The sequence below is a fragment of the Haliotis rubra genome, unplaced genomic scaffold, assembly GCF_003918875.1.
Source record: "Haliotis rubra isolate DU_JTF1 unplaced genomic scaffold, ASM391887v1 Scf172, whole genome shotgun sequence".
In the NCBI taxonomy this organism is placed as follows: Eukaryota; Metazoa; Mollusca; class Gastropoda; order Lepetellida; family Haliotidae; genus Haliotis; species Haliotis rubra.
In genome coordinates, this window is record NW_025765692.1 from 49,440 (window position 1) to 65,190 (window position 15,751).

Here is a 15,751-nt window from a genome sequence, read left to right on the forward strand (position 1 = left end):
TAATACAACTTACAGAGTGCGCCGTTACACCCAAATGGTAATACAACTTACAGAGTGCGCCGTTACACCCAAATGGTAATACAACTTACAGAGTGCGCCGTTACACCCAAATGGTAATACAACTTACAGAGTGCGCCGACATCCATTGTTTGCATACAGCAATCTTCTCCAAAACCTTTAAGAACCGCCCGGCTGGTTGAGCTGAAGTTTCGGTACATGGCCCTGACCATAATGGAACAAAATAATTTTTCAAGAGGTCAACATAAAATGATTCCTTATTTGTTTCTTTTGAAATAGTTGTATATATACTCAGCAGCAAAAAAAAACCGTCAGGACGAATTCAAAATTAGATAGGCACTGTAATCAAATCATTACAGAAAATGGACATAATAAGCGGATCAAAAACATTTTTTGTGTACAATATCTTGACACATCAATGAATAACTCATTTCAAGGCGTTACGTGAACGTTTGCAGTCCATTCAGACTCTTGACTTCAGTATCTAGTGTGAACACCACGAGCGGCAATAACTGCAGCACAGCGTCTATGCATGGAGTGCACCAATCGATTGATGAAGGCCATTTGCACCTGGAACCACACTCTGAGAAAGGCCTGGCGCAATAAATCGGCTGTGTTCGGCCTTGGTATAACATTATTCAGTCTCCTCTGAATTTCATCCCAAAGATGTTCAATTGGGTTTAAATCAGGACTAAGGGCTGGCCACTGCATACTGTTTTGCTGTAGAAAGTCCCGTGTAGCTCTAGCAGTATGGGCCCGGGCGTGATGCCGCCTCCTCTCCCTAGGCCTGGAACAAGGATCTGGAACACAACAGGACCCACTCTCTGGTTCAGGCTTATTCCACCCCATACCATGATGCTTGCACCTCCCCACGAGTCTCTTTCCATAACACACTAGTCTTAGTAACGCTGGCCACGTCGTCGCCATATTCTTGTTCTGCCTTCTGCAGTTGATACGCAGTACCGTCTCTCATCTGTGAACAGAACAGTTCTCCATTGCCTGTATCGCCAGTTTTGGTGTTGTAGGGCAAACTGTAGACGTTCACGCCGATGACGAGGGGTGAGGATAGGTCCACGGTACTTCGGTGTACTTTATCAGTACTGATTGGGCTTCCGTGTGTTCCCACTGTCTGGCGTGCTGTTTCGGATGCCTGCATGAAGGGATTCTGTACATGCTGTCGCACAACATGGCGGCCTTGTCGTCTTGTGGTCACCCTTGGTCTGACAGTTCGGGGGCAATCATTTGTGGTGTGGGGGGCCCGGAAACATTGCTGCAGCCTGTAGATGGTCCGAACGTTGACCTGGAAGTGATTGGCAACGGCTTGTGCAGCGTGGCCAGCTTCAAGTCTTCCTAGCGCCTGGTTCCTCTGAGCTGTCGTGAGTCGCGGCATCCTGCTGACGTTGTAATGTAATGTTTCGACCAGGTTTGGGGGTGCATTTTATAGGGCTTGTCCTTGTGAACAGCACGTGCAGCATGAGTTGCATGAAAAACATGGAGAACACCGTACCATCTCCGAGATCAGGTTGCGTTTTGAGACCATTTCCTGGGTTCCATTCCGAGTTTGGGAAGGAGTGTCTTTGCTCAGGTAAAGTTGGAGATGTTGTTAAAAATATACATTTAAAACATTAACTAAGTTTTCAGTTATCCGTTTCTGCGAAGGAAAATTCGAAACTGACGTTTCTTTTGCTGCTTAGTATATATATATAGAGAGAGAGAGACTGTGAGTAGCTGTGAATATTAATGTATACTTACGAGCTAATGGAAGTATACATTTGAATATTTACCAAACAATTACATAATTATTGTTAACGTTACCAGGCAACGTACAGCCGTCCGACACACAACTGTATTATACCTGTATCAATACATCACCATCAAGTAACGGGTTCTTGTTGGTTTCATTGCCACCCTCCGTTAAACATGGCTGTGGACATTGTCGCACAGTTTGGTCATAAGTGGCGATGGTAGACGATGTTACAAACACGTTTTTTTTCTATTTATTCAAATTCACTTTTCACATTGTTTTCTTCATTACACTTAGCGGTATGTTCCAGCTTGACAGAAGTCAAATACAAAATAGTCCTCAAATACAATGTCATAAAACTGGATCCAAATTGACTTTGGATTATTTCTATCAATGTTCAATACTCCATGGGCATATTTCGACCGGATGAGTCGTCCATCAAATTTTCATCAAAGGGACTAATCTTTCAAAACGTTTTATGGTTTATAAGTGGAGGACATTTGCAAATTTGAAGCATCAGTGAGAATAATCATGTCCGATGCAAATCCCTATTTTGATGTATACCATATATTCCTATGTTTGTTTGAGTGTTTCTAAAGGGGGTGGGATGCAGAAGTCACTTGACTCACTCAAACGTGTTTGTGCTGGCTGCCATGGGCTGGGCTCATGGTGGCAATCACTGAATTGTCTGTCCAGACGCAGTTATTTACAAATCGTCGTCAAATAGCTGGAATATTGCTTAGTGCGGCAGGGGTGGTGGGGGAGCCTAATGGTTAAAGCGTCCGCTCGTCACACCGAAGACCCGGGTTCGATTCCCCACATGGGTACAATGTGTGAAGCCAATCTCAGGTGTCCCCCCGCCGTGATATTGCTGGAATATTGCTAAAAGCGGCGTAAAACCAAACTCACTCACTTACTCAGTGCGGCTTTAAAGAAACAAAACTGACATGAAATAAGGCAAACTCCGTGCGACTTTAGTACGACCCCCATCATTGCGGGATATTGCTATAAAATGTTGAGTAGATGGCGGTGAGGCTAAGTCAAGCGGTGTACGGAGCTGGATGTTATCTGGGCGCTCATTGGTTTAAAGACTCGTTGGCTTCCGTCTCGATGTAATCAGACTTTGCAGAGTTTCATTGAATGTCCGAATCGAAATCATTGAATTTTTAGGCAAGGTGTAAACCTCGCCCTGAGGTTGCGTTTCTTGCTTTCAGATGACGTTTTCACGATCATTGATTCTGATTCTCGTCACTAAAATAAAAATACTCGAAACCCCATCATCATAATTTCCGAATTACAAAGGATATTCAGTTAAAAGAAATCTTCTTACACTGATGAGAACATTGTTATTAATGATCGAAATGTTGATTCTACTGATCCAATAACACAAAACTACAAATTGAATTCATTGATTGCATAATACCACATGGTACACAATCCAGTACTTTGCACAAAGCATAAACACAACAATATCGGATCTACTTCGTCATATCCTTATTACCTGACCAGTAAATGGGCGACACAAACTTTGATCACAGGATCATATCTCAGACATACTTCGATCACAAATTTGACAGTATAGACACAACCACACACAAACTTTCACTTCCAATATCTCTCAAGCATACATTGATACTGTCTAGGATACTAGTCCGATTCATATATAATAATTAACCAGAACAATTCATCTCCATTTAAACACTTTCGGCATTAGGTGTTTATCTTTTGTCGACGTCTAACGTTGAGATAATATTCAAGATCACTCAGATAGTATAAAGAACAGGAAACTATCTCTAGTGCGTGGACTATATTCCAACTCGGTTCTTATCAAAGGCTTATCTATCTGTACCACTCCGTCACCTCTGAACATGGGATATGAAACAGGAACACGTAAGACGGCGTGTCTATACGGGCTACTTACCTTCATCCTGCTGCAGTCGGTAGCCTTTGTCTGCGTCAGTCTGTGGCAAGAATGGCGTCTGGACTACTTCCGGTCCACAATTTCAAGGAAAAGGGAGGCAATCGACCTGTTTGAGGCTGAATGTCAGATGACCCACGTGCAGGTAGGTCTTCAATCACCAGTAGTGAGATTAGTGTCTGACATCTAACCTAACGTGGTAAACAGCTGCCTCAGGTCCTGGTTGTTTTGGTATCATATCTGTGTAGGCTATTTCACAACAATAGCCCCGTTAGAACTACATAATTATAATATATCTATACGTACTCCAGTCTTAAGCCAAGTTTTTTATGTTCGAATTTTCATAAAATATCCGACTTTGAAATTTGATATTTAATTACATAATGCATTAACATTCTAAAATTAGAAACTGTGATATATTTTAACCAGGATAGTACGCCGGAAGCTACCCATGCGCATGTCCGGCGGCAAAGTCCGACAGTTATTGATTTCATGCGGGATTTCCTGTCGACTCAGGTAAATTAAAGTTTGTTTCTGACATGAATCCATGGAATTTGAAATGGTTTGAGAGACAATCCTGACCTCAATCGTCTATGTTATCAATGACATATCTATATAGATACATGTTTGATGGTAAATAAATATGAAGGTAATACTTAATTCTATAATCATATAAGCATTTGACTTTTGATTTTATAATCATATAAGATTTATTTATACACTTGACGTTAACCTCATATTTAATCTCATATATTTGATAATTGTGTTTAACCGTGTCATGTGATAGTACAGTATTTCTTTAGGTACTTTGTTTACCTATATACATTTATGGGGTTTTTCGACTTTTTCTAGGAAATAGCGCTTGAACAAATCTGCACCAAGAGACACGACTTGTGTATTCCGGGTGAGTAATGAGCTGCTCTTGTAACTATGGCTCATCTCAGCACTCAAGATAATACGGTCTGCAAGTAGAATTTCCATTTTCACCTGTGTGGGTGACAATCACACAGTCCTGCAGTCTTGTCCCTTTTATGTGTCTCGATATTAAACTGTTTGCCCAATGCGTATGAATCTTGAGATATGTATTGCGAAAGGAGAAACCGTATACAATAGTCTAATGCTGCTGCCCGGGGTATCAATATATAACGGAATAAGCCGAGTGTTACCGAGTGAATCTACTTCCGTTATGGCTGAGATCACCTACGACCTATGGTTAGCGCGGAAGTGTAATCATGTACGTTTCATGACAGGGTATTTCGCTATTGACTGGTTTGTCGTCTGAACCTGTACCCATGTATGATATCGTTATCTGCGTTGACGTTATTGTTATATCCTGACGCATATCTAAATTGATGTCATAAATATTACGTATAAATTATAACATAATATTTGTCATTTATCTATTATTTACTTACTTTCAGGACCTAAAGGTGTTTCCGGAGACAAAGGTGCCATGGGTAGGTAACCATTAGATGGGTGCCCCTGTAGGTAACCATTAGATGGGTGCCCCTGTAGGTAACACCTGTAAGACTCCGGACTAGAGCAGTTCTTCAGCAATCAATTCTTGTTGCAAGAGGGATCGTGTGGCCATGTTTGTTGACTTGGTTCCTGCATGTCGTCATGTCATAAGATGGCTGCTCACGATGTTAATCACTGGATTGTCTGGTCAAGACATGACGACTATTTTAAGACCATTTTGATAGAGCTGAAATATTACTGTGTCGGGCGTTAACAAACAAATATTTACATAATGTAGAATAACACAGGTGAATTGAACTGTCAAGCTGTCAAAACAGAAACAGTTGTTCATGATTATGATTACTGGTAAACACAAAACATATTTACTTTGAGAACAAGAACAAGTTAATTAAAACGTCAATTCAATAAAGAAACTTCATCTGAAAATATTCGTTGACAACACACAGTCGTGGTGTATGTATGTATTGCAATATTTGGTTTGAAAAATATATGGAATAGAAACGATGTGAAGTTTTGAAAAAGTTGATAGTTATTGACATACAAAACAAACATGTTCTATAGCCTTGTATATCCTATCCACAGGGCCACGTGGGGACCGTGGGGAAATCGGCACCACCGGACTGAAGGGAGACCAAGGTCATGTTGGGGACCAGGGGAGCAGAGGCGACACCGGGGCTAAAGGGGTTAAAGGTCTCCCAGGGAGTGAGGGAACACCGGGTGTTAATGGAACGGATGGTGCCGCAGGTCAGAAAGGCGATGCAGGGCCTAAAGGTGACCCGGGTCTCCCTGGTAACAACGGCACTGATGGTTTAGTGGGAGCAAAGGGTGTCCCTGGCGTCAAGGGACAGGCTGGAACGAAGGGGGCGCCAGGAATCCTCGGCGTGAAGGGGAACCCTGGGTCCAACGGCGTGGCAGGGCAGAAAGGGGACCCTGGGCAACAGGGCCCGGAGGGGAGCTTGCTACATGATGACTGCTTCTGTCTCAGTAAGTGGGTGCCCGTTATGTGGTGTTAATATCACACGGCGGCAGAAGATTGTTAACGTTTGATGGGTATCATATAATGATTTATAGCCTTGCTTTACCAGTTGCAGTGTAAGCAATCATTTTATCTAGCCCGTTAATCATTAATGACCTGGATAAAGGATGATGTATATTGACCTGATCAAGAAGCTTGATGAGTATTGACCTGATGAAGGATGTTTGATGAGTATTGGCCTGATGAAGGATGTTTGATGAGTATTGACCTGATGAAGGGTGTTTGACGAGTATTGACCTGATGAAGGATGCTTGACGAGTATTGACCTGCTGAAGGATGTTTGATGAGTATTGCCCTGATGAAGGATGTTTGATGAGTATTGACCTGATGAAGGCTGCTTGACGAGTATTGACCTGATGAAGGAAGCTTGACGTGTATTGACCTGATGAAGGATGCTTGACGAGTATTGCCCTGATGAAGGGTGCTTGACGTGTATTGACCTGATGAAGGATGTTTGATGAGTATTGCCCTGATGAAGGATGTTTGATGAGTATTGCCCTGATGAAGGGTGTTTGATGAGTATTGACCTGATGAAGGATGCTTGACGAGTATTGACCTGATGAAGGATGTTTGATGACTATGACCTGATGAAGGGTGTTTGATGAGTATTGACCTGATGAAGGGTGTTTGATGAGAATTGACCTGATGAAGGATGTTTGATGAGTATTGACCTGATGAAGGATGTTTGATGAGTATTGACCTGATGAAGGAAGTTTGATGAGTATTGCCCTGATGAAGGGTGTTTGATGAGTATTGACCTGATGAATGGTGTTTGATGAGTATTGACCTGATGAAGGATGCTTGACGTGATTGTGATGAAGGATTGACGAGTATTGATGAAGAGTGCTTGAGTGTATTGCTTGACGAGTATTGACCTGATGAAGTGTATTGACCTGATGAAGGATGTTTGATGAGTATTGACCTGATGAAGGGTGTTTGATGAGTATTGCCCTGATGAAGGGTGTTTGATGAGTATTGACCTGATGAAGGATGCTTGACGAGTATTGACCTGATGAAGGATGTTTGATGACTATTGCCCTGATGAATGGTGTTTGATGAGTATTGCCCTGATGAAGGGTGTTTGATGAGAATTGCCCTGATGAAGGATGTTTGATGAGTTTTTACCTGATGAAGGATGTTTGATGAGTATTGACCTGATGAAGGAAGTTTGATGAGTATTGCCCTGATGAAGGGTGTTTGATGAGTATTGACCTGATGAAGGATGCTTGACGAGTATTGACCTGATGAAGGATGTTTGATGACTATTGCCCTGATGAATGGCGTTTGATGAGTATTGCCCTGATGAAGGGTGTTTGATGAGAATTGCCCTGATGAAGGATGTTTGATGAGTTTTTACCTGATGAAGGATGTTTGATGAGTATTGACCTGATGAAGGAAGTTTGATGAGTATTGCCCTGATGAAGGGTGTTTGATGAGTATTGATCCGATGAATGGTGTTTGATGAGTATTGACCTGATGAAGGGTGTTTGATGAGTATTGACCTGATGAAGGATGTTTGATGAGTATTGCCCTGATGAAGGGTGTTTGATGAGTATTGCCCTGATGAATGGTGTTTGATGAGTATTGCCCTGATGAATGGTGTTTGATGAGTATTGCCCTGATGATGGATGTTTGATGAGTATTGACCTGATGAAGGGTGTTTGATGAGTATTGCCCTGATGATGGATGTTTGATGAGTATTGACCTGATGAATGGTGTTTGATGAGTATTGACCTAATGATGGATGTTTGATGAGTATTGCCCTGATGATGGATGTTTGATGAGTATTGACCTAATGAAGGATGTTTGATGAGTATTGACCTGATGAATGGTGTTTGACGAGTATTGACCTGATGAATGGTGTTTGATGAGTATTGACCTGATGATGGATGTTTGATGAGTATTGATCTGAGCCCTTATTCTCGAAACGTTCGTATCCCTAAACATTCTTAATTTTGATCGTAGGCAATGTGTTAAGAATGGGCTTAAGAAGTTCGTAGGGCTAAGAACGTTTCGAGAATAGCTAGCCTGAGGAATGATGCTTCTCGAGTGTTACGTAATGATGGTTCATTGCACTTAAGAATGCCTATCAAAGACGCTACTCCAAGCAAATGTCTCTTCAAAGGTCTATGTTGACATTCAATGGATCAATATTTTCGTGATGATACGTGAACACAAGAAAACAACAATGCAAGGAGAATATTTGAGATATATTTTGATATACGTAGAAAGTTTCAGTGGTTGGGTAAGACCGTCCTCGTGTGTACTTATGTTGACAATATGGGTAGCCTTATGATAAAAGCGTTCCATCGTCACACCAAAATCCGTAGTTCGAATCTCTTCTTGGTCACAATACCGTAAATCCCATTATTGCTCCTTACGTACAGACTGTAGTTTTTATACACCACTGTTGTCGCTATATAGAGTACTTGTAGACCGAGAATCATTTTATACAAGCGGAACTGCACTTTAGGTGCAAACAGTATATGATACAATATATTTGTTTTTGTAAGTTTAGTAACAAGAGCAGTTTTGATATATCTGCTTGTTATCACAGTTGGATTATTGGTGTGGAAAACGTTTGCGGCATTGATGTCTGTTTATAGACAGTAGCGCAGTAAACCTTGACGTATTTGGTATTGTATTATTATTATAATGCCCAGAACCCATCTCGTGTTACCACACGTACATCCACAGAAGCACACTTAGATTTTATGTGGCGACCCCATCGGAAGTTGAAGGATACCTTTAAGATGACATCTTCATGTGAGGGACATTTTTTCTTTTAAGTCCATCTCCAGAAACTGAAGCAGACTGAACGAAAAGTCATGTTTGATTTTTTTCAGATGAATTCGAAATAACTGGCAATTTCAGTGACACCGTTAATGTGGCCTATGGAGCTCCGCTGTCACTCGGTTGCGACTTCAACACGCTTGATGTTCCGATCACGTGGGTGAAAGACAAAGGACCAATCAGCAAACGTGGCATCGTAACCAGAAACAACCTCAATTTCCAGCAGGTGTTGAAGGAAGATGGCGGGACGTATCGCTGCGTTGGACCCAAGGGCATCTTGGGATACAACTCAAAGTCAACGGATATAGTAGTTGGCAGTAAGTAAAGTTAGATAACGGGAAGTCGCAATCAGTCATTGTCGGAGAACGATGACAGTTGTCGTCCGGTTTGAACCGGTCTTCACCAACCTATGCTTGTTGTAAAGGCGTCTGACGGGATCGAGTGGTGAAGTTCGCGTCTGAGTACCTTAACATGATGGAGTTAATCACTGGATTGTCTAGTCCATACTCGATTATTTAGAAATCACTGTAGGAATATTTCTGTGGGAAGCGTTAAACAAATAAATACAACTGGTTGTGTTGGTCATCATAAACTGGTCTTACTCTCCGAAAAAAGAAACGCATAGGTGTATTGCTAACTTTAAAGTGAGATAACACATGTAATTTGTGATCGGTTGCAGCCACATTTCACAGTATAAAAGATCAAATCTCAGTGAACATGAACAGTTTATTAAAGATCAATAAGTGAAGGCGTCCTTCCCAGTTGGGTGTTGTCTTCAGTATCTGTTGTGGCAACCATGAACCCTCAAAACTGCTCTGCGACGTGTCGGCGTGGACTGAATAAATCTTTAAATTCGATGTTGTGGAATTCTGGCCCATTCCTGCGACAGTTGATCCAACGTCGGTTGACGTTCAAATACGTATCGGGCGATTTGGGAGGCCATGGAAACACTGTAATGGTCTCATTCTGAAGATACTGAATAGTGGCATGTGCTGTGTGAAGCCTGGCATTATCGTGCCCGAACAATCCCCTCTGGCGGTCAATGATCAGAACCATTCGAATCCTTAAGATTTCTTCTCTGTACCGAATAGCAGTTAAATTGCCCTGAAGGCGCACAAAGTTAGATTTCTGCGTGTAGGATATAGCTTCCAACATCATAACACTCTAACCACCATATCGATCAACCTGGGCGATATAATTGTGGGCAAAGCGTTCATTTCGACGTCGACAGACACGGACTCTTCCGTCACGGCACTGAAGCAGAAAGCGTGATTCGTCACTGAACCATACACATATAGCCAGTTTTGTAGATTCCAGAATCGAACGTTATTGTACCACTGGCCCCGTGGACGTCGATGTAGTCGTCACTGCACAGGTCCACAATAGGGTCTTCTGGCTCAATGTCCAGCTTCTCGTAAACGATTACGAATGGTTTGCGCCAAAACACTCCTCAAACCAGGCACAGCACTTGCAGTTGCAGTGACGGTTCGATTCCGCAAATGATGTACATATCCTGCGCTTATAGTGGTCTACCACTTCGGGGCCGATCTTGCTTAGAATTGGTTTGCTGATATCCGTCCCATAAACGACTGATGGTACTCTGGTGAACATTAAGGATGAGAATGCCCAGCATTCAGGCGTCCAATGACCATGGCAGTAGCGAGTCGCGGCATATCGGTAACAATTTCAAATGGAAATGGCGTGCATTAAAGTTTCCGAATATGCGTTTTTGCGCTGTGCATGTACACAAACCACCATTATAATGGCGAAATTGTAACAATCAAAAAATAATTCTGCAAAATATATATGAAATGTCACATACCAATATCACCTATGCGTTTCTTTTTTTTGGGGGAGTATAGTTAAAGGATAGCAAAGAAGCCATTAACCTATCCTTGGGTGGGGAGTTGACGTTCAAGATGGCTGTCATATCGTCATGACGTGGACTATCAATCATAGGTTTAGTCACAGGTTTGTCTGGTTCAGACACGATGACGTAGAGGTCGCCGTGATAATACACTGTATTACAGATACTGGCGTTACACAACACTCGCTCTTGGTGGCCCCCAGCTTGATACTCATGTTGTTTAAGTTCATCGACGTTTTTCATGCAACCAAGAATAGTTGCAAAACCGTTCAGATACTATTCTTCTTGTCAGCGAGGTTTTCTCAGTAGGGCGGTTGTGGTCTCCAGGAAAGTTCTATAAATCTTTGTTAATGTTGAGGATTGTAAAGTTCTGGAAACTTTATTGTGTTGTTTCCTGTATACGTCAGAGATCTACGAGTATGACTGTGACTTCGAGAGTTCCTGTTCCTGGAAGGACGAGACCACTGATGCGATGGACTGGACCCTGAACAAAGGCAGCACCCCGTCTTTGGGAACAGGTCCTGCTAACGACCACACCTTAGAAAACGGTATAATGATGATGATCCTACCTCGCTACACCACACATGTACGCTCTCACCACACCTGCACGCTCTCACCACACTTGTACTCTCTCACCATACATGTACACTCTCACCACACATGTACGCTCTCACCACATCTGTATGCTCTCACCACACCTGCACGCTCTCACACACTTGTACTCTCTCACCATACCTGTACACTCTCACCACATCTGTACGCTCCCACCACACCTGTACGCTCTCACCACACCTGTACACTCTCACCACACCTGTACACTCTCACCACATTTGTACGCTCCCACCACACCTGTACACTCTTACCACACCTGTACACTCCCACCACACCTGACGCTCCCACCACACCTGTACACTTCCACCACACCTGACGCTCCCACCACACCTGTACGCTCTCACCACACCTTTACACTTCCACCACACCTGACGCTCCCACGACACCTGTACACTCTTACCACGCCTGTACGCTCTCACCACGCCTGTACGCTCTCACCACACCTGTACGCTCTCACCACACCTGTACGCTCTCATCACGCCTATACACTCCTACCACACCATCATCCACTCACCGCTCCTACTCAACCTACTCTCCGCGTCTCACCACACTCTTCATTCACTAAATGCCTTTCATGAACAAACCCATACCTGTTCCTTCTTAAATGTTAACATAAACATTTTACATTATCTGTTTCAGCGAACGGCCATTACATATACCTGGAGACATCGTCGGGCACTCTTAACAGTTCCGCGGCCTTCCGTTCCTCTCCTCTCGGCACCAGCCACCACTTCTGTCTGACGTTCTGGTACCACATGTACGGCCAAAGTGTGGGCTATCTTCAGGTCAAAATCATGGTAAGACAGCGACGTGAACTCAACACCGCATTGTTTCAGTCACAGCAGTGCAGAGGAGTTCGTCGGAACGCGCATACACACATTTGTCAAACAGAGTACCAAAGGCAGGGCACGCAATGACCGGATTTGGAATACACATACATAGGCACTCATCTTTTTAGACACAGTGCTTTTAACAAATATAACCACACAATCGATCAATCTTTATTCAATGCACAAATCAGGCATAATCCCTACATCGCAATACCCGTGAAGATCCGGGTCAGAATTGATCTTGGGTAACCCATGCTTGTCATAAGAGGCGACTCACGGGATCGGGTGGTCAGGCTCGCTGACCTGGTTGACACATGTCCCAATTGCGTAGATCGATGCTCATGGTGTTGATCATTGGATTGTCTGATCCAGACTCGATTATTTACAGACCGCGGCCTTATAGCTGGAATATTGCTGAGTGCGTCGTTAAACGCCTAATCACAAGGGGGCACAGATTAGCAGAGTCCTACTGGCAAACAAGGATAAGTTGGACCGGCGCAGAGAACGCGTTTACGAGAAGTAGGCGGTGCACGGCAATGAGCAAACCCATTTGGTTTCTGAAAGGTAGAACAGATGTAGGCTAGTGCACGTGCATTACATGACGATGAAATTTATGTTATAGCTGCAGACGCCTTGCTCTAAGACACAGGCCCCCACTGCGGGTCAGAAAATCGATAAACTAAGCCCTGGTTTACTATCCAGCCCCCCTACTATACGGATTGTAAACCAGGGCTTAGTTTATCGATGCCTGTGCTCTAAGACTCTCTCGTCGGTGCAGCAAGTCGCACTACACTTGATCGCGGACAACCTGGGGCCCTTCGCTAACAATGGCAAGCGCCAGTGGGTGGCACTCATACATGCTAATACGGGTCAATTGTCAGGTCCGTGCTCAACTTACCCTTGTTTGCCAGTATATATAACCTCACCTTGTTCAGCACCACACTGTTGCTGTTGGATTGGCAAAGCTCTGACTCGACTCCGACTCTTCTGTTTAGACTGCACAGAGCACGAGTAGCCCTATATGGATGAGACATGGAAGCCAAGATAACGAGTGGAGGTTGGCTAAAGTTGACCTCCTTCCCCAATCCGTCAACTACTACATCGTTATCAACGGCGTCAGGGGAGATAACTACTTCGGTGACATTGGCATTGACGACATCATCGTCTTGGACGGAGCTTGTCCGTAATGCTTGTGTTTTGGTGTTGGCGATTAAATTAGAATCCGAACGAAAACAAAACTTTTGATATATTGTAAAGGATATTATAAAATTCACCTTCCGTTATTAAAATTGGAGAAAAGGTTTGTAAAATAGCAATAAAAACAAAAAAACCGTACTCGTACTTCCGCCTTTTACGGAAACAGCCGACAGTTAATGACCAGAGGGGGTATCACGTGACATGACGTCACATGTGCCTGTTGGTGATGGCTGCCGCTTTGATTTTATCGCACAACTTAACAGTGTCCATGGATTCTGAAGCAATAAAAGGTGTTCCTGATGTCATTTCTGAAATGGATGTTAGACCGTATCAATACGATCCGATTTTACATCTTGCAAGACAATCTTCCAGTGAAGATGAAGAAGAAGAATCAAGAGAAACGGAGGCACCGCTTGAGTTCAAAATAAATTTTAAAATATACCATATCATTTAACAAGAATACTATTTGACAGCAAAATGTGATACAGTTCCAACCAGCAAACCCACCCCTAAAAATATATGACCAGTCCCTAAGAACTATATATTTTTGCAATGTGATTGCAGTTCCTTTTGTGTCAAATGGGTGACTGTAGGGTGTCTGGGAATTAAAAACACAATAATTATGCTTCAGACGGGGGAAAATAGAAATTATCTGCTACAAAAATTACACTGGAGTTATTTTTTTGACATTTTTTTTAGGATCCTAGTTCTCATTAATAACATAGCAAGTCTCCACACAAAACCAGGCCTGGTCGAGCAGAGATAATATTTGCGACGCAGATAAGTTATTCCCCGAAAACTGGTGAATTATTAAATACTAGTCAGGACAATGTATGTTTCCCCAGTGTTTGGTTATGGAAATAGTTATGGCACTCGGCCATAGCCTTAGAGTGGCATCTTGTCAGCCAATGTGAACACAGAACAACTTTCACGGCGCACACTACTGACAAGTAGCGAGTCTGATGCCGACGTGCGTAATTGGACAAAATGGAAAACAATGAAAGCAACAAGTACTTCAAGATTTGCCGTTGTATTCAGCAATGTTTCGGGTAGTCTGCAGCATTTAGGGCTCTAAACCGAAAAGAACGTCATAGCGAAACATTTTCAAGCTCATGTGAAATCTCTTACTGATTTTGATATCTATCTCATGGGTACCAGTGGAACTGCCCCAGCTACAAAATGCCCCAGCAAATTTGGTCATTCATTCTAATTTGGTCAAATTTATTTAAAATGATTAAATATATGCCGTAAATGCATAGTTTTTGTCAACTTTGATATTATGTTCTTCATACATGTATAAAAGTTATTAAGAAGTAATATTTCTGATAAATGTTCCATCAGTAAACTCATAACTATGTATATACTTTTATATGAAGAACATAATTTCAAAGTTGACAAAACTATGCATTTATTGCCTATATTTAATCATTTTAAATAAATTGGGGCATTTGAACTACCCCCCTGGGGCAATTTGACCAAAACTCCGGGGCAATTTGACCAAATTTGCTGGGGCAATTTGCAGCGGGGGCAATTCGACTGGCAATCGTACTTGATTTAATTTATGTTAAAAATACCACTGACAGTAAGCTGTAACAGGGAATGATGGAGTATAAATGAATCTCGTGGGTAATTCTTCCTTCTTCAGCCTAGCTTTGGGATTTGTATGCCCCATGTGTGCTTGTCTCTTTCATATGCGTCCGACTCGGAATGATCGGACCATTTCTCCTGCCTAATTCTGTCTCTTTACTTAGAAAACGGAAGAAATGGTGGCTTTCCATTGTTCGATGATTCCGTGCATCCCCAGGCAACAGAATACACCATCGTACCATTTACAAAAACGACAGAAACAACACGATTTGTACTACTGTAGCGCTTGGTCTTTGGCAATATGGCGGACTCCAGGCACATTTGACGTCACGAGCGGAAAGGTCACGTGGGTTCCAGCGAAATATGCATAATGGCCGAAGCTGAGATTTACAGAAACTGTTTTCGCGATTAAAACATAATTATACAAAAGTTTTAATTGAAAATTTGGGAATATGTTTCTGATGACTTTATCTTTCACCCAGCAAATTATTGCAATTCACTCGTATTCTCCTTTAATCAGGATACACAGTGTCATTTAGAAAGTGGTAGGGTGTAACATTTGTTTTATATATATTTAGGATTACACGTGCTCAGTGAAGTACAGATTCTAGCACTTGTATTAGGTTGAGTCCCATCCGGGATTCGAAAGAGTGAGGGACAATACAATATC

At 42.6% G+C, this 15,751-nt stretch overlaps 1 protein-coding gene across 1 annotated transcript; it reads left to right on the top strand.

Annotated features, from left to right (window-relative positions):
• The first annotated feature begins 3,596 nt into the window (after positions 1-3,596).
• LOC124272709 lies at positions 3,597-13,799 on the top strand. Its single transcript, XM_046707893.1, has 9 exons — positions 3,597-3,825; positions 4,110-4,196; positions 4,533-4,584; positions 5,102-5,137; positions 5,742-6,143; positions 9,042-9,305; positions 11,263-11,403; positions 12,107-12,264; positions 13,293-13,799. The coding sequence occupies exons 1-9, from the start codon at positions 3,631-3,633 to the stop codon at positions 13,482-13,484; spliced, it is 1,527 nt and encodes a 508-aa protein (XP_046563849.1). The 5' UTR covers positions 3,597-3,630; the 3' UTR covers positions 13,485-13,799.
• Positions 13,800-15,751: the final 1,952 nt, after the last annotated feature.

Excerpts from the sequence above, each read along its gene's own strand:
- LOC124272709 (XM_046707893.1), top strand. The coding sequence starts at position 3,631 with ATGGGATATGAAACAGGAACACGTAAGACGGCGTGTCTATACGGGCTA. Across the intron at positions 3,826-4,109 it reads GTCAGATGACCCACGTGCAG|GATAGTACGCCGGAAGCTAC; the intron begins GTAGGTCTTCAA and ends TATTTTAACCAG. Across the intron at positions 5,138-5,741 it reads CGGAGACAAAGGTGCCATGG|GGCCACGTGGGGACCGTGGG; the intron begins GTAGGTAACCAT and ends TCCTATCCACAG.